General features: G+C 36.1%; 1 protein-coding gene across 8 annotated transcripts in view; it reads left to right on the forward strand.

Moving 5' to 3' along the window:
• Positions 1–21,597, forward strand: part of RAB28 (RAB28, member RAS oncogene family) — a 96,758-nt gene that overhangs the window by 21,309 nt on the left and 53,852 nt on the right. For all 8 annotated transcript variants that reach the window (XM_019829743.3, XM_006931212.5, XM_006931211.4 and 5 more), the window contains exon 4: positions 816–945. In XM_019829743.3, the coding sequence (XP_019685302.2) occupies positions 816–945 (130 nt within the window). The remainder of the gene's footprint in view (positions 1–815; positions 946–21,597) is intronic.

Here is a 21,597-nt window from a genome sequence, read left to right on the forward strand (position 1 = left end):
TGGATAGTAGGTACAAAAATGTAGTAAAAGTTTGTGATTATATCCTAAGAAGGAGGAGACGTAAATGCTATTAGGGTCCAGACTTAGACTATATGCAGAGCTTTGTATTAAGTGTTTGACCACGAACTGGATGAGAATCAAGAATGTGGCACTGTTATTTTTGTGTGTGTACATACTTCTCCTTCCCACACAAAATAATGGGATATATTAAAAGGAATATGATATATAAGAGGCAGGAAGCAATCCCTCTGTTATATTTGGCTTTGTTCAGGCTCTTATTACAGTATCATGTCCAGTTTTACATTGCTCATTTTAAAGAGGATGTCAAAAAACTGTATGTAGTGTGTCCTGGGAAGAACCCAACAACTATGATTAAAGGGATAGAAAATAGGTCCTTTGAGGCAAGTTTAAGGAATTGAGTTTGTTTATTCTGGAAAGGAGATGGTAAAGGAGTCACTTAACTATCTTCAAGTACATGAAGGGTTATTACAAGGAGGATACCCCAGTGTTGTTCTCCAAATGCACAGAGGACCAAAAGAGGAAATCGACTTACTTCATTTAAAGAAAATTGTGTTAAACACTAAAATTGACTATCAAGGGATGTCATGGAATCTCATTTTTGAAAATATTTAGAAAGAGCAGCAGCAGATGGTTATTTACTGGAAGGTTTACATGTTTGACCTCATGAAAGTAACAGGCAGGATTGTAGACCTTTGCAGCCTTTTCACCCATGATAGGATTTTTTCGTATTTGTGGTAGCTCACCACGTCTATGCCAGGTATCTTACAAAAAGTTCTGTAACTCTTTTGTGACAGGGAATCCTGTTGGTATATGATATTACAAATTATCAAAGCTTTGAGAATTTAGAAGATTGGTATTCTGTGGTGAAGAAAGTGAGCGAGGAGTCAGAGACTCAGCCGCTGGTTGCCTTGGTGGGCAATAAAAGTAAGTCATTAATGCTTCTTTCTGTATCGTTGTTTATCTGCCTATCCTTTAGTCTTTACAAATTTATTTAGTCTAAACAAATTTTGATGTGTAGAAACATAAAAGATACAGCTTTCCTGGAGTAAGTAAATTGCTTGAAGAGAAAGTTTGCATGGATATATACGATCTTTTCAGTGACAGTTCTGATGCTTGATCTCACTGCCCTGCTGCTTTGGCCGATTCCCGTTAAGGTAAGTTCTGTTCTGACAGTGTGTGTTTTGGCTTCCTGTGGTCTAAGGAAGCAGCACGGACTATTAAGAACAGCAACACAGCTGCAGATTTTATGATATTGCACTGCAGCTTCAGCTCTGCCCCAGAGATTTTGAGGGAGAGATTTCATTAAATGATCGCCCGTTGTAGGGAAGAGAGCAGCGTCGGGTGGAGTTTTGGGTGTGTGGTTCCTTGCTCCTGTTTCTCGCAAACGTCTCTCTAAATTTTGAGATTAGTTCTAAAGTACAGATAATTTCTTGTGTTGTTTTGTTTTTTGAGAAAGAGTGTATTGGGGGAGGAGTCGTGCGTGGTGAAAAGGGTGGATAATTTTTGAGATCTGTCAGCTGGGCTATTATATACAGCATATAAAATTATAAGGCTGAATTTTGTACAGGACTGTTGGTTCATAGTCCTGCAGTGCAGTTACCTGGAAAAAGAGACCTTAATAAGGGTTTTTAAATATATAAAATATTATAATATGACCTAATCTTCTACAACTATTTGAGGTCACAAAAAGAGAAAATGAATTTAAATTATACCATGGAGGATTTAGGTCAGGAAGAGTTTCCTGACTACAAGCGTTGTTAAACCAATACCCAAGTATACTACCAAGAGAATTATCTTCTCCAAAGGTCTTTAAAAGTATAGTGCGTTTTTTTGGTCTGTAATTATTTAGGAAATAGTACTTCCTGAAGGACTAAACCAAGATTTCTTCATTATGTGGTTTTGCACACTTAGATGAACATTTAATAAATCCAAGCCTTACTTTAAAACCATTACAAAACAGGTGTGGATATCATTTCTCTGAAGAGTTAAAAATACAAATTTTATAATAGTGTCTAGAAAAATAGTATTACATATCATGAAATGGATGCCTTGGGTACAGTTTTTTTTTAAGTTTTAGGTGAATTTTACTTTTCTGTTCCGTAAATAATTCTAATTGAGTGAATCTGATGCTTTTCAATTCATTGAAATTCCCCTTTAGAAATCATAAGTTTTGGTGACCTTACCTTCTATTTCTGAGTGCAGCTTTTCATTTTAGGAGACCCTTCCTTTCTTCCTTCCTTCCTTCCTTCCTTCCTTCCTTCCTTCCTTCCTTCCTTCCTTCCTTCCTTCCTTCCTTTCTTTTTACGTTTGTTTATTTTTGAGAGAGACAGACAGAGAGAAACACAGAATCTGAAGCAGGCTCCAGGCTCTGAGCTGTCAGCGCAGGGCTCGATGTGAGGCTCAAACTCATGAACCCTGAGATCATGACCTGAGCTGAAGTCGGACGATTAACTGACTGAGCCACCCAGGTGCCCCTAAAATTGTTTGTGTTTTTATGAAAATATAGTAAACTGAAATTTGGACTGAAGAATGAGGATACTCTTAGGTAAGGATGAATTACAGGTTTATTTTTACTAAAAATTGTGTTTTATTATGTTTAAATATAAACAGTAACTAGAGTAGGTTAATGAAGTTGCCAGTAGAGGAAGAGATTTGCTTTAATGAAATAGAATTAGTAATGACTAAACTATTTCAGTGTATAATACTTAAAACAAGTTTATTTTTTTCCATATTCTGAAAGGCTGTAAGACACTAGTTAGTGATTTTTTTTGTAGTATAGAAGACTTTAAATGAAGTATTGAGTCATGGTTAAGATCATAGGACTTTGAATTTAGAGACTGCTTTTACAAGGCCGGGTTTTTTCACTTAACAGCAGTGTGACATCAGATAGGTTACTTTATATCTTTATACCTCAGTTTCCTCATCTGCAGGTAAAGATAGTAGTTTCTGTCTGATAAGGTTAAAGATTGAGATTTACATGGAAAGTGCTTAGCAGGAGGTCTGTATACTGTAAATGCTCAGTAACTATTATCATCATTATTATTATTAATCATAATAGCCTTTAAAAAACACTAACTATAGCTTCAATTTGAGTGATCACAAATTACAAATTAGTACAGCTGAAACAGACATCTTACAAAAGTGGCCTGGAGGAAATGGTTCCTAGAGAATTCCTTTGTCACTATCTTATGCCTCATTTATTTCTTAAAAAAATTTTTTTTAAGTTTATGTATTTTAAGAAAGAGAGGCAAACAGGGTGGGGGCAGAGAGAGAGTCCCTAGCACTCTGCACTGAAAGTGCAGAGCCCGACGTGGAACTTGAACTCATGAACCGTGAGATCATGACCTGAGCCAAAATTAAGAGTCTGATGCTTAACTGATTGAGCCACCCAGGCGCCCTCCCTCCTTTTTTTTTTTTTTTTAGATTGATACTTCTTGTACCATAAGATGGGTAGGGCGATTCAGTTCAGCAAACACTCTTGAGTGCCATTTATGTGTATTCAGTTAGTCATTGTTAATTTGCACAAAGTTTGAGCTAGAGTGCTTTTAAGTAGTGAAAGGGCCTGTTAACCTTACTCTTAGTTTTTTGAGGTTGTTTTTTTTTCCCTTTTTTTTTTTTTTTTTTTTTTAGCTGACTTTAAGTTTTCTAAAAACTTGACTGCCTTTCTTTTGCTCTGTTTGGTTGTTGGGATTAATAAATACAATTATGTCCAAATCTTCATGGAAGGCCCTACTTTTTCCTAGCAAGGTAAATATAAATTCCTGCTAGGTCTTTTCCAAAATGGGAAAGAGGGTAAGTCAGCTGTTTATTCTGTGTATTTTACAGACGTTCTGTTGAAGTTTGATCATGTCTGTAGCCCGATGTGGGGGGAGATGACTGATAGGCACCTGGAAACAATTGTATTACCATCTAAAGGCAATTTCTGCAATTCACAGAGCCATCTTTACCAGGTCTGATACCTGGTTTCCTGGTTTTGAAAGTCTTGGTTTCCCACTTGACCAGAGCCTACACTGCAGAACCTGGGGGTTTTCCATTCATGTCCACTTTATGGGCTTATTACAGGTGCACCTGGCCATGGCCTAACACTGAACCATCACCTCACACACGAATACTGCAGTAGCTTCCTAACTGTCCCTCCTGCTTCTAGCTCTGCTCTCGTACTATCCAGTTCTCTAATGGCAAATCATGGTATGCCTCTTCTAGTGCTTTCTCATCACACCTAAAATGAAACCTTAACTCTTCATCCAGGTTTACCAGACACTAGGTGATCTGGCTCCTACTTGCCTCTTAGACTTCATCTGTGTGTTCCCTTGCCCACTCTGTGCTAAGACACACTTGTATTTTTTCCTCTACTTTAACATTCCAAGTTAATTTGTATCATAGGGTTTCTTCTGCTTGAAATACTTTTCTGGTCTTTACTTGATTGGCTCCATTTTATCATTTGGATCACATCTTAGGTGTCACCTCCTCAGAGTTGCTTTTCTTGACCACTCAGTGTAAACGAGCCATGTAGTCCCTTTGTCTCAGGACATTCTGTTTCACTTCTCTGTGTCACCTCAGTGCCACCTGATGTTTCTTGTTTGTTTCCTGTCTGTCTTTCCCTGCTAAAATCTAAGCTCAATGAAGCATAGGGACCTCATCGCTTAGAATAGTGCCTGAATGAGTGAATACTGAATGAATGAATAAAAGCCTTTTCATGAAGCCTCTGTTGGAATTAGAAGTGTTTATGGCCTGGGATGTGTTATTAAGGGCAAATGGTTTTCTTAATGAGGAAAAATACATACGTAGATACAGGGAATCTATTAGATGGCCTTCAGGCCCGGCTGGCCTACTGAATTCCACTTTGGTGAATAATGTCAGAGAGTTTCTTAGGAAATATTCTGAAGTTATATTATGCTGGATTATGTTCAAGATAAAATGTCATAGATTTTATATCATGACTTTAGGTTAAATGAATACAAAAGAATTAAGAATTTTGCTTTTTCCGAAAGTGACCTTTATGTAATGATAGAAAACCTACACTTTTGACTTATTTATTTTTAATTTTTTTGTTTAATTTCAAAAACCATCTGCATTGAAGTAACAGTTTTCATGTTTCTTTCAGTGTTTCAGGAAAGGTTCACATTGAAATTAAATGAACATTCAGGAATATTCATTTTTTTTGAATTAATTTTAAATTCAATCCATGTTGTTATAAGCACATGGCATTTTAATTTGTCATTTTGTTATTTTCTATCTTTAAGCTGTTATGTTTTCCTACTATCTGATCCATCAGCTAGTTTCTCCCCTGACTAGCTAACATTCTCGGTTGGATAGATTGTAAACAGAAATTAACAGGGGTTGCATAGAAGCTGCCCTCTTCCTGATTTATAGTTTCTTAGTCAGTGGAGGGGTGGTGGTTATCAGTAACTTGTATTGGGGGTAGGAATTATCACGCTCCAAGATAGAGTGGATAGATGAATGATTTCTGCTCTTAAAGATATTAACCAGATCCTTTCCCAAATAAAGACTAATAACTCAGATTTTTAAACAATCTTCATGACAGATGAGGGCATCGAGAAGAGTGCATCAACACTAATTAACAACGTTGAGTGTATATTCTTCTTAACAGTGATTGATTGTTCTTGGAGTACTATCTCTGCCCAGGAAGTGATGTGTTACACTGCGAGGTTCAAAGGTCACATTTTAATGTACTCTGTAGTTGTGTTCCCTGAACTCAATGGAAATGTATTAGTAAAACAAGTACATTTCAGGTTGGAAAATTTAACTGATACCCTCAATAAAATTATGACAATTTTTTTAAAGATTATTTTTAGTGATAGAGGAGTGTGAAGAAATGGTTATGCATCCGGCTTGAAAAGTTTCATGGGAATTTACATGAAAGTGCTTGCCTATACTGTGACTTTTTGAGTCTTCAAAAATCCTTATTTTATCTGGAGAGTAGAAATAGGAAACTGTGAGGTAGGTGACATTTACTCTGATTCCTAAGTTGAAGAGTTCGTATCAACTTCTGTAAAATTTACCATCTACAGTATTATAACAAAGTGAACGAGTGAGTCATTATTATCAGTTTGCTTAAGAGAATTTGTAATTTATAAAGCATGAATCAAAACTCTTGAAGATTTGAAAAATTCATTCTGTTTATACATTATGAATTAAAACATTCCACCTCTTTGCCCATTTGTTTTAATACTTTTTTGTTCTGGGAATAGTAATCCCAAAGTATCAGATCCAAGTGTCTTTTTCAGATGGACTTTATATTTTTGTTTCTATTGCTTCTTCTTTTTTTTTTCCCCCTCTCTATATGTACATTTGTTTAACTAGAGCTATGGTTATTTGCTAGTAGGTGCTGATTGCATCTGATTCTGATAGTGACAGCATCAGTATTTTGTGTACTGAGAGTGAGCAGGGAAGGGGCAGAGAGAGGGAGAGAGAGAATCCCTGTGTTGACAGCCCATTGCCTGACACAGGACTTGATCTAACAAACTGTGAGATGAAGACCTAGGCCGAAATCAAGAGTTGGATGCTTAACCAACTGAGCCACCCAGGTGCCCCTAATACGTGCTCTTAAAACTATTCTTTTACATGATACTTCACACTTCTGCTGAACTTTCAGAACATTTTGATAGTATTTCCAGTTTAATTGGTGGAGTTGTTTCCTCAAATGCATAAGCTTGCATTCAGACTGGTTTTAGGACTCGTAATTATTGGGGAACAAAATGTCAGATGAGTGCTTTTTCATAATACTAATCAAAAATCATTTTCACCTGACAATTGTTGCAGTGATGTTACTATGTCATTTCAGAGTAACTTTTTTTTAGATAGTCTACTTCAAACCACTTGACAGTATTGTAATTTCCTTAGCCTGAGAAGTATTAAGATTTCTGTGGTTTTGCTTTGTTTGGGGCAATTATGTAAGCATTGTATATGTTATAACAATCGGTTTATATGATTTCTGTCCATCTTCTTGTCATGATAGAGTTTATTAAATGCTAAAGAAAGGATCATCCACTTTACTTTTTATTTCTTTTATGATGAATCTCTGATTTTAAAAATTAGAAGACATAAAATATTAAACTTAATTTTAATCTATTAAAAGTTAAAAAATATATAGCATTGTAAAATGTATAAATTAAACTTTTATTGGTATAAAAACAGATTTTGTGAAAAGATTTAAAATTTTCACTAATGTAATTTAAGTCCCTTTACTAATTTAAATTTATTTGCAGTGATTGAGGAACAAATCCAATACAGATTAAAGGAACATTTATAGGGAGGATCAGAAAACTTTAGCTTCTGTGCTAGGGCTGTCATTTTATCTGGTTATGTCACCTTGGGCAGTTTACCTAATCACTTAGGATCATCCTCATGTATAAAATGAAGGATTATACTCGGTAATCATAAGCACCTTCCATTCCTAAAATACAATGACCCAAACATGTCCAGTAATAAGTCTGCTTAATTGAACATATTTACTGCCATATATATTTTTTTATAATTTGTTTAATGTTTATTTATTTTGAGAGAGAGAGCACTCACATACAAGCGAGCAGAAGCGAGGCACAGAGAAAGAGAGACAGGGAGAGAGAGAGAATCCCAAGCAGGCCCTCCCACTTGTTAGTGCAGAGCCCAATGTGGGGCTTGAACTCATGAGCCATGAGATCATGACCTGATCCGAAATGAAGAGTAGGATGCTTAATCGACTGAGCCACCCGGGCATCCCTGCCATATAATTTTTTTTTTAAACGTTTATTTATTTTTGAGACAGAGAGAGACAGAGCATGAACGGGGGAGGGCCAGAGAGAGAGGGAGACACAGAATCTGAAGCAGGCTCCAGGCTCAGAGACATCAGCCCAGAGCCCAACGCGGGGCTCGAACTCACGGACCGCGAGATCATGACCTGAGCTGAAGTTGGACACTGAACTGACTGAGCCACCCAGGTGCCCCCCTGCCATATAATTTTAAGAGAGTTTAATTTTAACTTTATGTGTATTGTAAACACTGTCTTCTTATCTTTGCAGAGATGGTTTCTTAGGTCATTTTATTCACTTGTTAGATTATTAAGCATCTATTTTCTTGATACATGGATAAGTGCCCATACCTAATAATAACAATAATAAATCTAGCTAAGATTTATTGACTTCTTACTACTTGCCAAGCACACCCTGGAACTATGGTCAACTTTGGAGTGTTTGGGGGGCTCTAAAAATAGCATTTCTTCTTAATTTAAAATTGTTCTTGAAGTTAGATTTAATTATTTTTTATATTCTATGACATTTTCTCAAATTTCACATGAATGTGTAGTTTTGCAGTATAAATAGAGCAATTCAGCATGTATTTCCTTTTTTTTTGCTTTCTTATGTCTTCTTTCATTCATTTCATTTAAAAGTTAGTGATTGAGCCCATACCTGTCTAGGTGTTAGGGATACAGAAATGAAGAGACAAACTTTTTTGCCATCATCTAGCCTGGTTCCAGTAGAAGAAGATAGTAAATAAGTAAATCAGAAAATATATAATATGTTAAATGATGGTAAGTTTTGCATAGACAAAGCAGGAAAGGGAGAAAAAGGAAGACTTGGAAGAGGGTGTTAAGATTTTAAATATGGTAGCAAGGAAAGTTTGAGAAGATGACATTTGAACAAAGAGATAAAGGAAGAGACAGTGCCATGTAGATATTTGGATGAAGAGTTTCCACGGCTCCTGGGTGGCTCATTCGGTTGGGTGTCCGACTTTGGCTCAGGTAATGATCTCATGGCTCTTGAGTTTGAGCCCCGCGTCAGGCTCTGTGCTGAAAACTTGGAGCCTGGAGCCTGCTTCAGATTCTGTGTCTCCCTCTTTCTCTGCTCCTCCCCTGCTTACGTTCTCTCTCTTTCTCTCTCTCTCTCATTCTCTCTCTCTCAGAAAAAAAGAAAAGAACTTAAAAAAAAAAAAAAAAGATTTTTCCAAGTAGGAGGAAGAGTAGGAACAGAGCCCTGAGGTAGTATTTTGTTTTTTGATTTTGTTTTTTCTCCCTAGGAGCTATAAAGAGGGGTGTGTGTGTGTGTGTGTGTGTGTGTGTGTGTGTGTGTGTGTGTAGGTAGGTAGCAATTAGTAGGGAATAGTCAGCAAAAGAATAGTGTAGGACATGACATTAGATATAAAGAGGGAAGGATCTAGGAAGAGGACAAATCAGGAACAGCTTTGTAGGCCATTGTCAGGGCTTCAACTTTTACTGTGTGTGAGATGGAAACCCACTGAGGGATTTCAGCAGAGTGAAGTGATTTAACTTGAAAGGATCACTGCAGTTCTTGTTTTGAGAATTTACTACAGTGGGTAAGAATGGAAACAAAGTAAACAGATAGGAGACTGGACATATTTCAGGTGAGAAGTAATGGTGGCATAGACTAGGGTTACAGCAGTGCAAGTGGTGGAGAAAATGAGTTGGTTTCTGGATATATTTTGAAGGGACAGGTGATGGATTTTCTCATAGGTTGGCTGTGGAGTAGAGGAGAGGAGGCAAGATAATGCCAAGAGTTTTGGCCTAGGCGTTTGGAATGCTGAAGTTCAGGTTACTGACGTCAGAAATTGAGTGCAGGAAGAACAGATTTGGGTGAGGATCTCAAGTTTCCTTTTGGACATGTTAAGTGTGAGGTACTTCTATTAAGCATCTCTGTGGAGCTACTTAATAGGTAGTTGGATATATGAGTCCGGAGTTCAGAGGCAAGAGAAGGTCTAGAGATAAAAGTCTGGGAGTCAACAGCATATTGATGATATTTAAATCCTTGAGACTGGATGAACTTTACATAGGAGTGAGTATAAAAAGGGAAGAATTACAGAGATTAATCCTTGGGTTACAGCCATGTTTTAAAGCTTGGGGAAATAAAGAGAGATCAGCAGAGGAATTGGCATGTGGCTAGTGGAGGTACGAGGAAAGTCTGAGAGTGAAGTATCCTGGAAGCCACATGTGAAGGTGTTTTAAGAAGGGAGTGATCAACAGGTGAGCTCTAAGAATGGTTATTAGATTAAGCAGGCTGAAGTGATTGGTGATCACCTTGGCAAATGGATTCATCGGAGTGGTGGGGGTGAGAGCTGAGTATAGTGAGTTGGGGAGAGACAGGAAGACAATGAATTGTAGACGACGAATAGAAGCAACATGTATATGTAATGCCAGTCTACAAGGGAATTGACACATGGGGCAGCAGCTGGAGGGAATGTGGGTCCGAACTCTTTGGTGTTGTTTTTAAAGGATGGGAGAGATGACAGCATGTTTTGTGTTTATGGGAGGAGAGAGACAGACATGGAGGTATGTGTGCAAACACTTGATGATTAAGCGCGTCTTACGTCTTCTTTTGTTGTTTTAGCACTGATTCTATTTTTAGATATAATTTTGAATGAGTCAGCTCCACTCCTTAATCTTCAGTCTATTGCACTGATTCTGATTTAGTGAAAAAGTAGAACATGAGGGGTTTGTGAGGACTTTCCCAAATCTTAAACTCATCTTAGAGGGTTGAGAGACATGAACAAATAGGAGTAGGACAGAATGCTAGGTAGTTTCTTGCTTGATTTTAATAATTATTAGCTATTTCTTGCTTTTTAAACTCTGAGATTCTTCTGAAAAAGTCACCTTTTTTTCGAATACACGTTTCCCCCCCTACCCCCTTTGCAGTTATCCAGGTGTTCTGTAATTGAAGCTCCATGAAGGCAGAGACTGCTTTGTTCACGGCTGTCTCTCTAGTATCTATCTAGCTTAGTCCCCGAACACCCGAAGTGCTCAGTAGATACTTGTTATGAATGACTTGAAAAGTATTCATTCTCTACCTCAGTGAAAAACGGAACTATGGACTTTTTGAGATGATAAAGTGAAAATAATACTGTTCTTCTAGCTTTTGTGTAATGCTGAGCCCAGGTTTTTGAATCAGAAGAGGAGTTTAATAATGACAGACTCATTTCATGCTTATGAGTCACTATCACATCAGACCAGGCAAGACACCTGCTACGTTACACATGTAGTTCTTTTGAAAACCAAACTCCTAACTTTAATTAATCTCTTAATTTTCACACAAAATTTTAGTTTAAAAAAGATGAGAAATTGTATTTTCCCTTATAGATATTTACTTTATAGTGCGTCTGGCACGTTAATATTGTCCATACAGTGGTTAAGGGCACAGACTTCTAAGTAAGACCACTTAAGTTCAGATATGGGCTCACTTATTAATTGTTGACCATGGTAAGGTACTCACTTCTTTGTAGCTCGATTTTCTCATCTGTTAAGTGGGAGTAATTTACAGGGAGGTTGTTGCAAGACTTATTTATATAAAGCTCCCAGAACCAATGCCTGTATGTAACAGGTGCTATGTGTGTTAGTTGTCATTATTGTGTCTCCCACTGTGTCCTCAAATTCTGTCTTCTAATTATGGATAATGGGAGGAAGTATTGCTAAGTACATATAATTTTTTACTTTAAGGATTTAAAAGTCAAGACCATTAAAAATCATGTGAAATGTCTCTGAAATACATAGTGATTAAAATTTCAGTTATAATTAATATTTGGAAGCCAGTCTTCATTTAGCTTCTATTTTAGAAACACATTTTTCTGAAAAATTATTTAAACTCGGTGGAGGTGATACGATTTTGATATCTAATCTCAATGGTGAAAGCTGGTGTATAGTTGCCATGAATTTTATCTCAAGTTTATTTTGGTATGTAGACATATGTCTAATAAAAAAAAAGATGCTGCATAAACCATCGTTTGAGTTTCAATGTGCTTCTGTTTTTGGTGGAGGTATAAATGTTATTTCTGGCCGTGTCCTTCATACTTAGCTCTTCTTACAACAAATGGAAAGGCCTTAATTGTACCTAAGGGAATAGTTAATCCACAGTGGACATATGGTGGACAAAAGCCGAGTCTAGTGAATGAAATAAAATTATAAATGGTAAACATGTGAATGCTTGCAACGTCTGGCAGCCATGAAGGATGGAGTATTGTTTGAGATTAGCAAATTTGTGTGCAGCATAATAATTCTTTTCTTGACATGTTTGGATTGTACAGGTTTATAGAAATTCGATTAAAAGATTCTTATATACAAAGCATATTTGTCTCTTTTATTGTTCATTAAGCTTTGTGATATGACTTTGGTGTCAACAATAGAGGCTGATGATCTCACATTTTTGGAAAGTTACTGCTCTTTTGATTGGGGGCAGTTAATTAGCATTAACCCAGAACAGCTCTTGGGCTTTATGGATTTGAGCATTATATGTGGTTGCACTGCTCCAGCAAAAGGTTAAGTATTAATGGAAAACGGTCACAGCCCTTTTACTTAAAGAAAACATGTTACTTGTACGTTTTCTTTTGATTTTACTTTTACAGTTACATTGAATGTCTTCATTCATTTAGCCATCCATAAAGCAAATATTGTTGCACACGCAGTGGATAATAAGTCTTTTTAGGACTACTTGTGTGGTATGTCACAGATCATTAACTGCAAGTAACCACCTGACTTGAGGGAAGCCTGGAAGCATCATTATAGTGAAATAAGCTTTTATTTAGGTATCACTGCAGCACATTGATTTATTGAAATGTCACCAGTTGCTACTGTGAAAATATATTCTCATTATCATTCAGGGAAGGGTAGAGATTAACTGCTGTAGACTGTAAAAGAGATATATTGCTGACAATGGAAAGAAATAAAAAATGAAAAAAATGTTATGTGGTCTGTATTTGATCTGATAATCACTTTTAAAGAAGTAATTAGGTAATTAGGCTAAATTAGGTGATTCTTTAGGATGCTTTCAAGTCTGTGTGTGCTTCTACATATGTTTTGCTTTCTCCCTAATTTGAAATACCTTTAAGTTAAGCAACATAGAAAGGCAGCAGCAAACTTCATTATAACAGTCCATAAAGTAGTAAGTTCTTTCTGTGAGCACATGGCTGCTTTCTAGGCAAATATATCATGGATCCTACTTTTAGGAAATTTCAGGTCTTGTTGTGGAAGTGAGATTAACATAAAAAGTACAAAGGAAAGACAACATATAATTTGGTACTGTCGTATCAGTGGGAGGGAAAAATTGCCACCTAAGGATTAAGAGGAATGTGTAACTCACACTGAGTCTTTGCAAAAGTAGTAGGGTTTGGATATATAAATGGAAGGACTGAAATTCAGGCAAAATGTTAACATTTTAAGATAAAGTGTAGTTAGGGAGAATTTGACAGAGTCTTGAATCCTTAATTATTTGATTCATTTAATAGAGTCTATGCCAGGTATTTACTATTTTTCAAAGCAGTATAAGCTATGTGTCAATTTGATTTTATTTGGGCTTTATTATTTAAATTATAGTAAAAATTACATTATAGGTTTTGGCATTTTGCTGCCACACACACACACACACACACACACACACACAGTGCTTAGGTGGGTAGCTTACTGTTCCTTTTGGACTAATGCTGAGTTGTTTAAATATAGTGATGGTATGGTGTTCCCTTTTATAGAACATTTGTTATGTGCCAGGCATTCATGCGAAGTGATATCCCTTTATGACTGAGGAAGCAATCTCAGAGACGGTAGATTGGTTGTTGTTAGATAGCTAGTGGGAGGTGGAGCTGAGAGTTAAACTCAGCTGTTTTCCTCCTGAAGACCTTCACTCCTTTCCATTTTGTTACAGCTGTTTTGAGCCAATTCAAGGATATTTATCCATATGGAACTTAATGTTGGCTCTTTTGCAATTAAATAAAAAAAACACTAAAGAAACATGTATACGTATACCATAACACAAAAAGCTGGTTAACTTTTGCTTTAGGGATGTGGAATTTACTATTTCTAAAGCCCTGCTGCACCCAAAACAATTCAGCTTCTTGGGAAGGATGTCCAGAGCCCTTTTACACACTTATATCTCCAAAGAACTCATTTTAGTTTCTTGAAATAGGAGTTCTATTTCTTTATTTTGTTTTTGTTTCCATGCTAAGAAAATCTAAATAACTGAAAAATATTAGAGCCTAGGTTAATTTGGCAGGGTTGCCATAATGAAGTACATCGGACTGGGTGGTTTAAGCAACAGAAACTTACTTCTTCACAGTTCTGGAGACTACAAGTCCAGAATCAAGGTTTCCTTTTGAGACCTGTCTCCTTGGCTTGCAGCTGGCTGGCAGTCATCTCCCTTCGTCTGCACACGTTCTTGCCTCTGTGCACGTCTGTATCTTAGTCTCCTGTAAGGACACCAGTCAGAGTGGAGTAGGGTCCATCCGTAGGACCTTGATTTTACCTTCTTACTTTACAGGCTGTATCTCCGAACAGAGTCACATTCTGAGGAACAAGAGAATTAGAACTTGAACATATGAATTCATGGGGATGGGGGTGACACAGTTAAGCCCCAAACAGAACCATTATGTTTAATATGTTGGAAGTAAATCTCAAAGAATTATAGAAGTTGAAACTAGAAGAATCTAGAACTTTTTTAATTTTGTTATTTTACTTACTAATGAGAAAACCAAAATTAGAGCTCTTTTAGAAACATGAAAATTAGTGGGAATTAAATTTACAAATTACCTTTGAATATTTAGTATATAAAAATGTGGTTTATTGTGGTGATGAATCAGATTATTTAAATAACTTTTTTTTTTTTGGTATTAGGAGAATCAAATGCACATACTTTGCAAATTAAGGAAGAATACTTCTAAAAGTAAATGGTGCCCTCCCTCTTTTTTTCTGTTCCAGTACTTCTAAAAATATAATGGAAGCCAAAGGAAGGGTGATAGTGAATTGATTTACAGAAATACAGTATTACATATGACTTTTAGAAACATATTTAACATTCAAATGTACTTTTTTTTTTAATGAGTATGTAGGTTTAATTACAGAAGCTTGGTTATTTTACCTCTTTTTGAACTAATGCTTTTCTATGGATTTTTCTCAAATTTAATGAATGTGTAATATGGAACTATAAATTTTAAATAATTTTTGGTAGATGATGAGGTACAAATGAACTATACAAGAAGCTACTGGGTACTTACTAAAAGTAACTGTGTTTCTAAGAAGTACTTCGTATTATAATCTATCAATTTCTATATGATCAAAGATTCTGATGTTGCTCCCTCCCCTCCCCTCTCCTCTCCTGTCTTCCAGTGTAATGTGTAGTGTTGTATAACTGTCAGGGGTACACTATAGCAGTTCATCCATTAGTGCCCATATATTACTCAGTGCCCATCAGCGTATGTGTACGCTTAATCCCCTTTACCTATTTCACCATCCCCTCCCCCATCTACCTCTCCTCTAGTAACCCTCTGTTTGTTCTCTGTAGTGAGGAGTCTATTTTTTTGGCTTGTCTCTTGTTTGTTTGTTTGTTTTGTTTCTTAAGTTCCACATATGAGTAAAATCACGGAATTTTCTTTCTTTGGCTTATTTCATTAAGCCATCTGTATAGACGCACCCATGTTGTTGCAAATGGGAAGGTTTCATTCTTCTTAATGGCTGAATTATTTATGTATGTGTGTATACACACACACACACACACACACACACACACACACACACACCACATGTTCTTTATCCATATTCATCTATCAGTGGGCATTTAGGCTGCTTCCGTAATTTGGTTATTATAAATAATGCTGCAGTAAACATAGAGGTACATATATCTCTTCAAATTAGTGTTTTTATATTCTTTGGGTAAATACCCAGTAGTATGACTATTGGATCATAGGGTAGTTCTATTTTTAATTTTTCAAGGAACCTCCATACTGTCTTTCACAGTGGCTACACCAGTTTGCATTCCCACCAGCAGTGCACAGGGGTTCCTTTTTCTCCACATCCTCACCAACAATTGTTTCCTGTGTTTTTATATTTTAGCTATGTGTGATATCTCATGTGGTTTTGATTTGCATTTCCCTGATCACAAGTGATGTTGAGCATCTTTTCATATATCTGTTAGTCATCTGGATATCTTCTTTGGAGGAATGTCTGTTCATGTCCTCTGCCCATTGTTTAATTGGATTATTTGGGTTTTGGCTGTTGAATTGTAAAAGTTCTTTTTTTTTTTTTTTTTAAAGTTTATTTATTTTGAGAAAGAGACAGTGAGTGGCGGAGGGACAAAGAGGGAGAGAGAATCCCAAGCAGCCTCCCTGCTGCTAGCGTAGAGCCCAGTGTAGGGCTCAATCCCACGAACCATAAGATCATGACCTGAGCTGAAATCGAGTCAGATGCTTAAGCAAGTGAGACACCCCTAGTTGTTTAAGTTCTTTGTATATTTTGAATGCTAATCCTCTATCGGATATGTCATTTGTAAATATCCTCTCCCATTTGGTACGTCATCTTTTGGTTTTAGTTAGCTTTTTATTTTGATGTAGTCCCAATAGTTTATTTGCTTTTGTTTCCCTTGCCTCAGGAGACATATCTGGAAAGATGTTATTATGGCCGATGTCAGAGAAATACCTGCCTGTGGTCTCTTCTAGGAATTTTATGGTTTCAGGTCTCACATTTAGGTCCTTAATCCATTTTGAGGGTGTGTGTGTGTGTGTGTGTGTGTGTGTGTGTGTGTGTGGTGTAAGAAAGTGGTCCAGTTTCATTCTTTTGCACGTAGCTGTCCAGTTTTCCCAACGATATTTGTTGAAGGAACAGTAGTTGTTTTTTCAAGTAAATCATCACAGAAAACATTTTCTGGTGCAATAAAGGCAGTCATGGCACACTTGATGTAATCAGTTGTGCTCTGTATTACAAATAATTTAGTAATAATAAGGCAGATCTATGTATGTAATATATGATAACTATATAATGTACTATATGTCTATATAAAGTATTACCTTGTATTCTGATTGGCTTTCTAAAGAGAGAGAGAAATGAGTGGAGATTCAGTAAGTGCTTTGGGAATTGTGCATACATAATTGTGTTTGATGGCATTATTCATCGCATATTGTATTGGAAAAAAATTTGAGGATTAAAAGAGGCTCTGGGAGTCTTGTATGCACGATTTAAAGTTTTGTTGTCCATGTATTAGTTCAGATTGTTAAAATAGGAATCAAAACACCTCTTAATAGTCCAAGAGACCATATAGTATCTTATGCTTTTATAGTTTTTTTCCCTTTTATTGTTTTAAGATGCTGTAGTTTTAGGATCTTTTTTGTTTGTTTTGAGATATAATTCATATACCGTAAGATTTGCCATTTTATTTATTTATTTATTTATTTAAAAAAAATTTTTTTTTTCAACTTTTATTTATTTTTGGGACAGAGAGAGAGAGAGAGAGAGCATGAACGGGGGAGGGGCAGAGAGAGAGGGAGACACAGAATCAGAAGCAGGCTCCAGGCTCTGAGCCATGAGCCCAGAGCCTGACGCGGGGCTCGAACTCACAGACCGCGAGATCGTGACCTGGCTGAAGTCGGACGCTTAACCGACTGCGCCACCCAGGCGCCCCAAGATTTGCCATTTTAAAGCATATAGTTTTTAGAATATCTACTAGGTTATGCAACCATTGTCACTATTGAATTTCAGAACATTTCTGTTACCCCAAAAAAGAAACTCTTTGCCCATTAGTACTCATTGCCCTTTTCCCTTCTTTCCCCTTCCATTCCTAGCCCCTGGCAAGTACTAATCAACTTTCCATCTCTGTGGGTTTGCTTATTCTGGGTATTTCTTATAAATGAATCATGAAATATGTGGCCTTTGTTTCTGGGTTTTTTACTTAATGATGACGTTTTCATGGTACTCTGTTATAATGTGTATCACTACTTCATTTCTTTTTATGGTTGAAGAATATTGCTTTATATGGAGACACTTTACCACATTTTGTTTATTCATTTATCAGGTGATGGACACTGGCTTGTTTCTAAGTTTTGGCTATTATAAATAATGCTGTTATGAACATTTGTGCACAAGTTTTTGTGTAGACCTGTTTTTCATTTCTCTTGGGAAGATCCTTAGGAATGGAATTGTTGGGCCGTATTTGACGAAGTGTTTGAGGAATTGCCAAGGTACTTTTTACAGCAGCCGCCCCATTTTACACTTCTACCAGCCATGTGTGAGGGCTGCAGTTTCTCTACATCATTACCAGCACTTGTTATTATGCTCATTTTTTAATAGCCATCCTAGTGTGTTTTCTGAAATGATATTTCGTTGTGGTTTTGATTTGCATTTCCCTAACGATTAATGATGTTAGGTATCTTTCAATGTACTTAATGTCTATTTGCAGATCTTCTCTGGAGAGATACATATTCAGATCATTTGCCCATTTTTTAAATTGGGTTAATTTTAAAAAAATTATTTCTTTAAATTTAAGTGAGTTAACATACATTGTAGTCTTGGCTTCAGGAGTAGAACCCAGTGAGTCATCACTTCCATATAACACCAGGTGCTCAACTCAACAAGTGCCCTCCTTAATGCCCATCACCCATTTAGCCCATCCCCGCACCCGCATCCCCTTCAGCAACCCCTGGTTTGTTCTCTATACTTAAGAGTCTCTTATGGTTTGCCTCCCTCTCTGTTTTATCTAATTTTTCCTTCCCTTCCCCTATGTTCATCTGTTTTGTTTCTTAAATTCCACATATGGGTGAAACCATATATTTGTTTTTCTCTGACTTATTTCACTTAGCATAATGCACTCTAGTTCCAGCCACATTGCTGCATATGGCAAGATTTCATTCTTTTTGATCACCAAGTAGTATTCAATTTATTTATTTATTTATTTATTTATTTATTTATTTATTTATTTATTTATGTGTGTATGTATATATTTATGTATTTACATGTATATATAAATTTGTATGTATATATTTATATATTTATGTGTATGTATATTTATGTATTTATGCGTATATGTTATATATTATAATTATATATAATATATTCACATACATATATACACATAAATATATATTCATACACATATATACACATATAATATATATTCACACACATATATACACATACATACGTAAATATTTACATACACACAAATATTATATTATATCACCTTCTTTATTCATCAGTCAGTGGATGTTTGGGCTCCTTCCATAATTTGGCTATTGTTGGTAGTGCTGCTGTAAACATTGGGGTTGCATGTTCCCCTTCGAATCAGCATTTTTGTATCCTTTGGATAAATACCTAGTAGTGCAGTTGTTGGGTCATAGGGTAGCCCTGGTTTTAATCTTTTGAGGAATCTCCATACTGTTTTCCAGAATGGCTCTACCAGTTTGCATTCCCACCAATAGTGCAAAAGGGTTCCCCTATCTCTGCATTCTCGCCAACATCTGTTGTTCCCTGAATTGTTAATGTTAGCCATTCTGGCAGGTGTGAGGTGGTATCTTATCGTGGTTTTGATTTGTATTTCCCTGATGATGAGTGATGTTGAGCATCTTTTTATGTGTCTGTTAGCCATCTGGATGTCTTCTTTGGAAAAGTGTCTATTCATGCCTTCTGCCTATTTCTTTACTGGGTTGTTTGTTTTTTGCGTATTGTGTTTAAGTTCTTTATAGATTTTGGATGCTATCCCTTTCTCTGATGTTTCATTTGCAAATATCTTCTCCCATTCCATCTGTTTGCCTTTTAGTTTTGCCAGTTGTTTCCTTTGCTGTGCAGAAGCTTTTTATCTTGATGGGGTCCTGATAGTTCACTTCTGCTTTTATTTTCCCTTGCCTCTGGGGACATGTCTAGCAAGAAGTTGTTGCGGTTGACTTTTTATTATTGAGTTGTTAGTGTCCTTTATATGATATTATACCCTTATCAGATACATGATTTGTAAATACCTTCTTTGATTCTGCAGATTACCTTTTATTTTCTTGTTAATGCCATTTGATACACAGAAGTTTTAAACTTTGATGAAATCTGTTTTATCTCCCCCCCCCCTTTGGTTGCTTACACTTTAGGTGTTATATCTAAGCAATTGTTGCCCTATCCAGGGTCATGAAGATTTATATCTTTGCTTTCTTTTAAGAGTTTTATAGTTTTAACTCTGTAGGTTAGGTGTTTCATCCATTTTGAATAAGTTTTTTTGTATTCTGTGAATAGGAGTCCAGGTCTATTCTTTTTTGCATATGTGTATGTTCCAGCATAGTTTGTTGGACATACTCTTTCCCCATTGAATGGTCTTGGCACTTGTTATGGTCAATTGACTGAAGATGTATGAGTTTATTTCTGGACTCTTATTTATATTTCATTGATCCGTATGTCTGTCCTTGTGCCAGTACCACACTGAGTTATTACTGTAGCTTTGTTTGAAATTAGGAAGTGTGATTCCTCCTATTTTTTTTTTCTTTTTCAAGATTGTTTTGACTATTCTGAGTTCCTTGCATTTCCATATGAATTTTAGGATTTACTTGTCATTTGCTACAAAGAAGTCAGCTGGAAATTAGGTACATATTGTGTTGAATCTGTAGGTCAGTTTGGGGAGTAATGCCATTTTAACCATAGTAAGTCTTCCAGTCCATGAAATTGGAAGTTTTTCCATTTATTTAGTTTTTCTTTAATTTCTTTCAACAATGTTTTACAGTTTTCAGAGAGTAAAATTTATACTTCTTTTGTTAAATTTATTCCTAAGTATCTTATCCTTTTTAATGCTATTGTACTATTATAAGTAGAAATGTTTTCTTAATTTCATTTTTGGGTTGTTTATTGCCAGTGTATAGAAATGCGATGATTTTTGAATATTATATTCTACAGCCTTGCTGTGCTAGTTTATTATTTCTAATAGTTTTATGTGTGTGTGGATTCTTTAAGATTTTCAACACATAAGATCACGTCATCTCTAAGTGGAGATAGTTTTACTTTTTTTCTTTCCAACGTGGATGCCTTTTAATTCCTTTTCTAGTCTAATTGCCCCAGCTAGAATTTCCATTGAACAGAAATGATGAGAGCAGATATCCCTGTTGTGTTTTTATCATGAAAGAGTGTTGGATTTTATGAAATGCTTTTTCTGTATCTGTTGAGACAATCATCTCTTTGTTTTCTTTTGTTTTAGTTTTTGTTTTTCTGTATTCCAGTTTGATTATGAATAGCCTCAATGGACCTGTCTTTAGGTTACTCCTTTTTCCTGCCTGCTGGAATCTGCTATTCTGTTGAATCTGCTATTTTATGACTTCAACTTCTCTAGTGAATTTTTCATTAGTGCTTGTTAATTAACCCCATGATTTTTATCATTTCTGAATCTGTTTCTCTGACTGGCTTTTATCCTAGTATTGCTCAGATTTTCTTGTTTCTTTATATAAATACTTATTGGGCTTGGACAATTTTGAGTGCTGTATTTTATTACCTTCTTTTGTGCTTTGGTAGGCACTTAAATTTTTTGTAGCTTGAGTTTTTAAGCTTTGTTAGAGTCCCTGTACTCTAGGGCCAACTTAGTTCCATTCCTAAGGTGCTCCCCTGTTGTGCTCTCTACTTAATGCCCTGGGTATTCAGTGAGTTCCATCCTCTGTAGTTGGTTGGAAGTTGAATATCTGCTAGATCTAGATCTGTGCATTCTGGCAATCTTTCTGGTTCTTCTTTGCCCAGCCTTATGGAATTTTGCCCTATACACATGTACCTTAGTCCAGAACAGGCTCAAAGAGACTCTCCTAAAGATTTCTGGACTTTTTCTCCTTGTAGAATTGTCCTTTTCGGTAGTCTGTTGCAGAGTCCCAGGT

This window comes from Felis catus, chromosome B1, assembly GCF_018350175.1.
Source record: "Felis catus isolate Fca126 chromosome B1, F.catus_Fca126_mat1.0, whole genome shotgun sequence".
Classification (NCBI taxonomy): Eukaryota; Metazoa; Chordata; class Mammalia; order Carnivora; family Felidae; genus Felis; species Felis catus.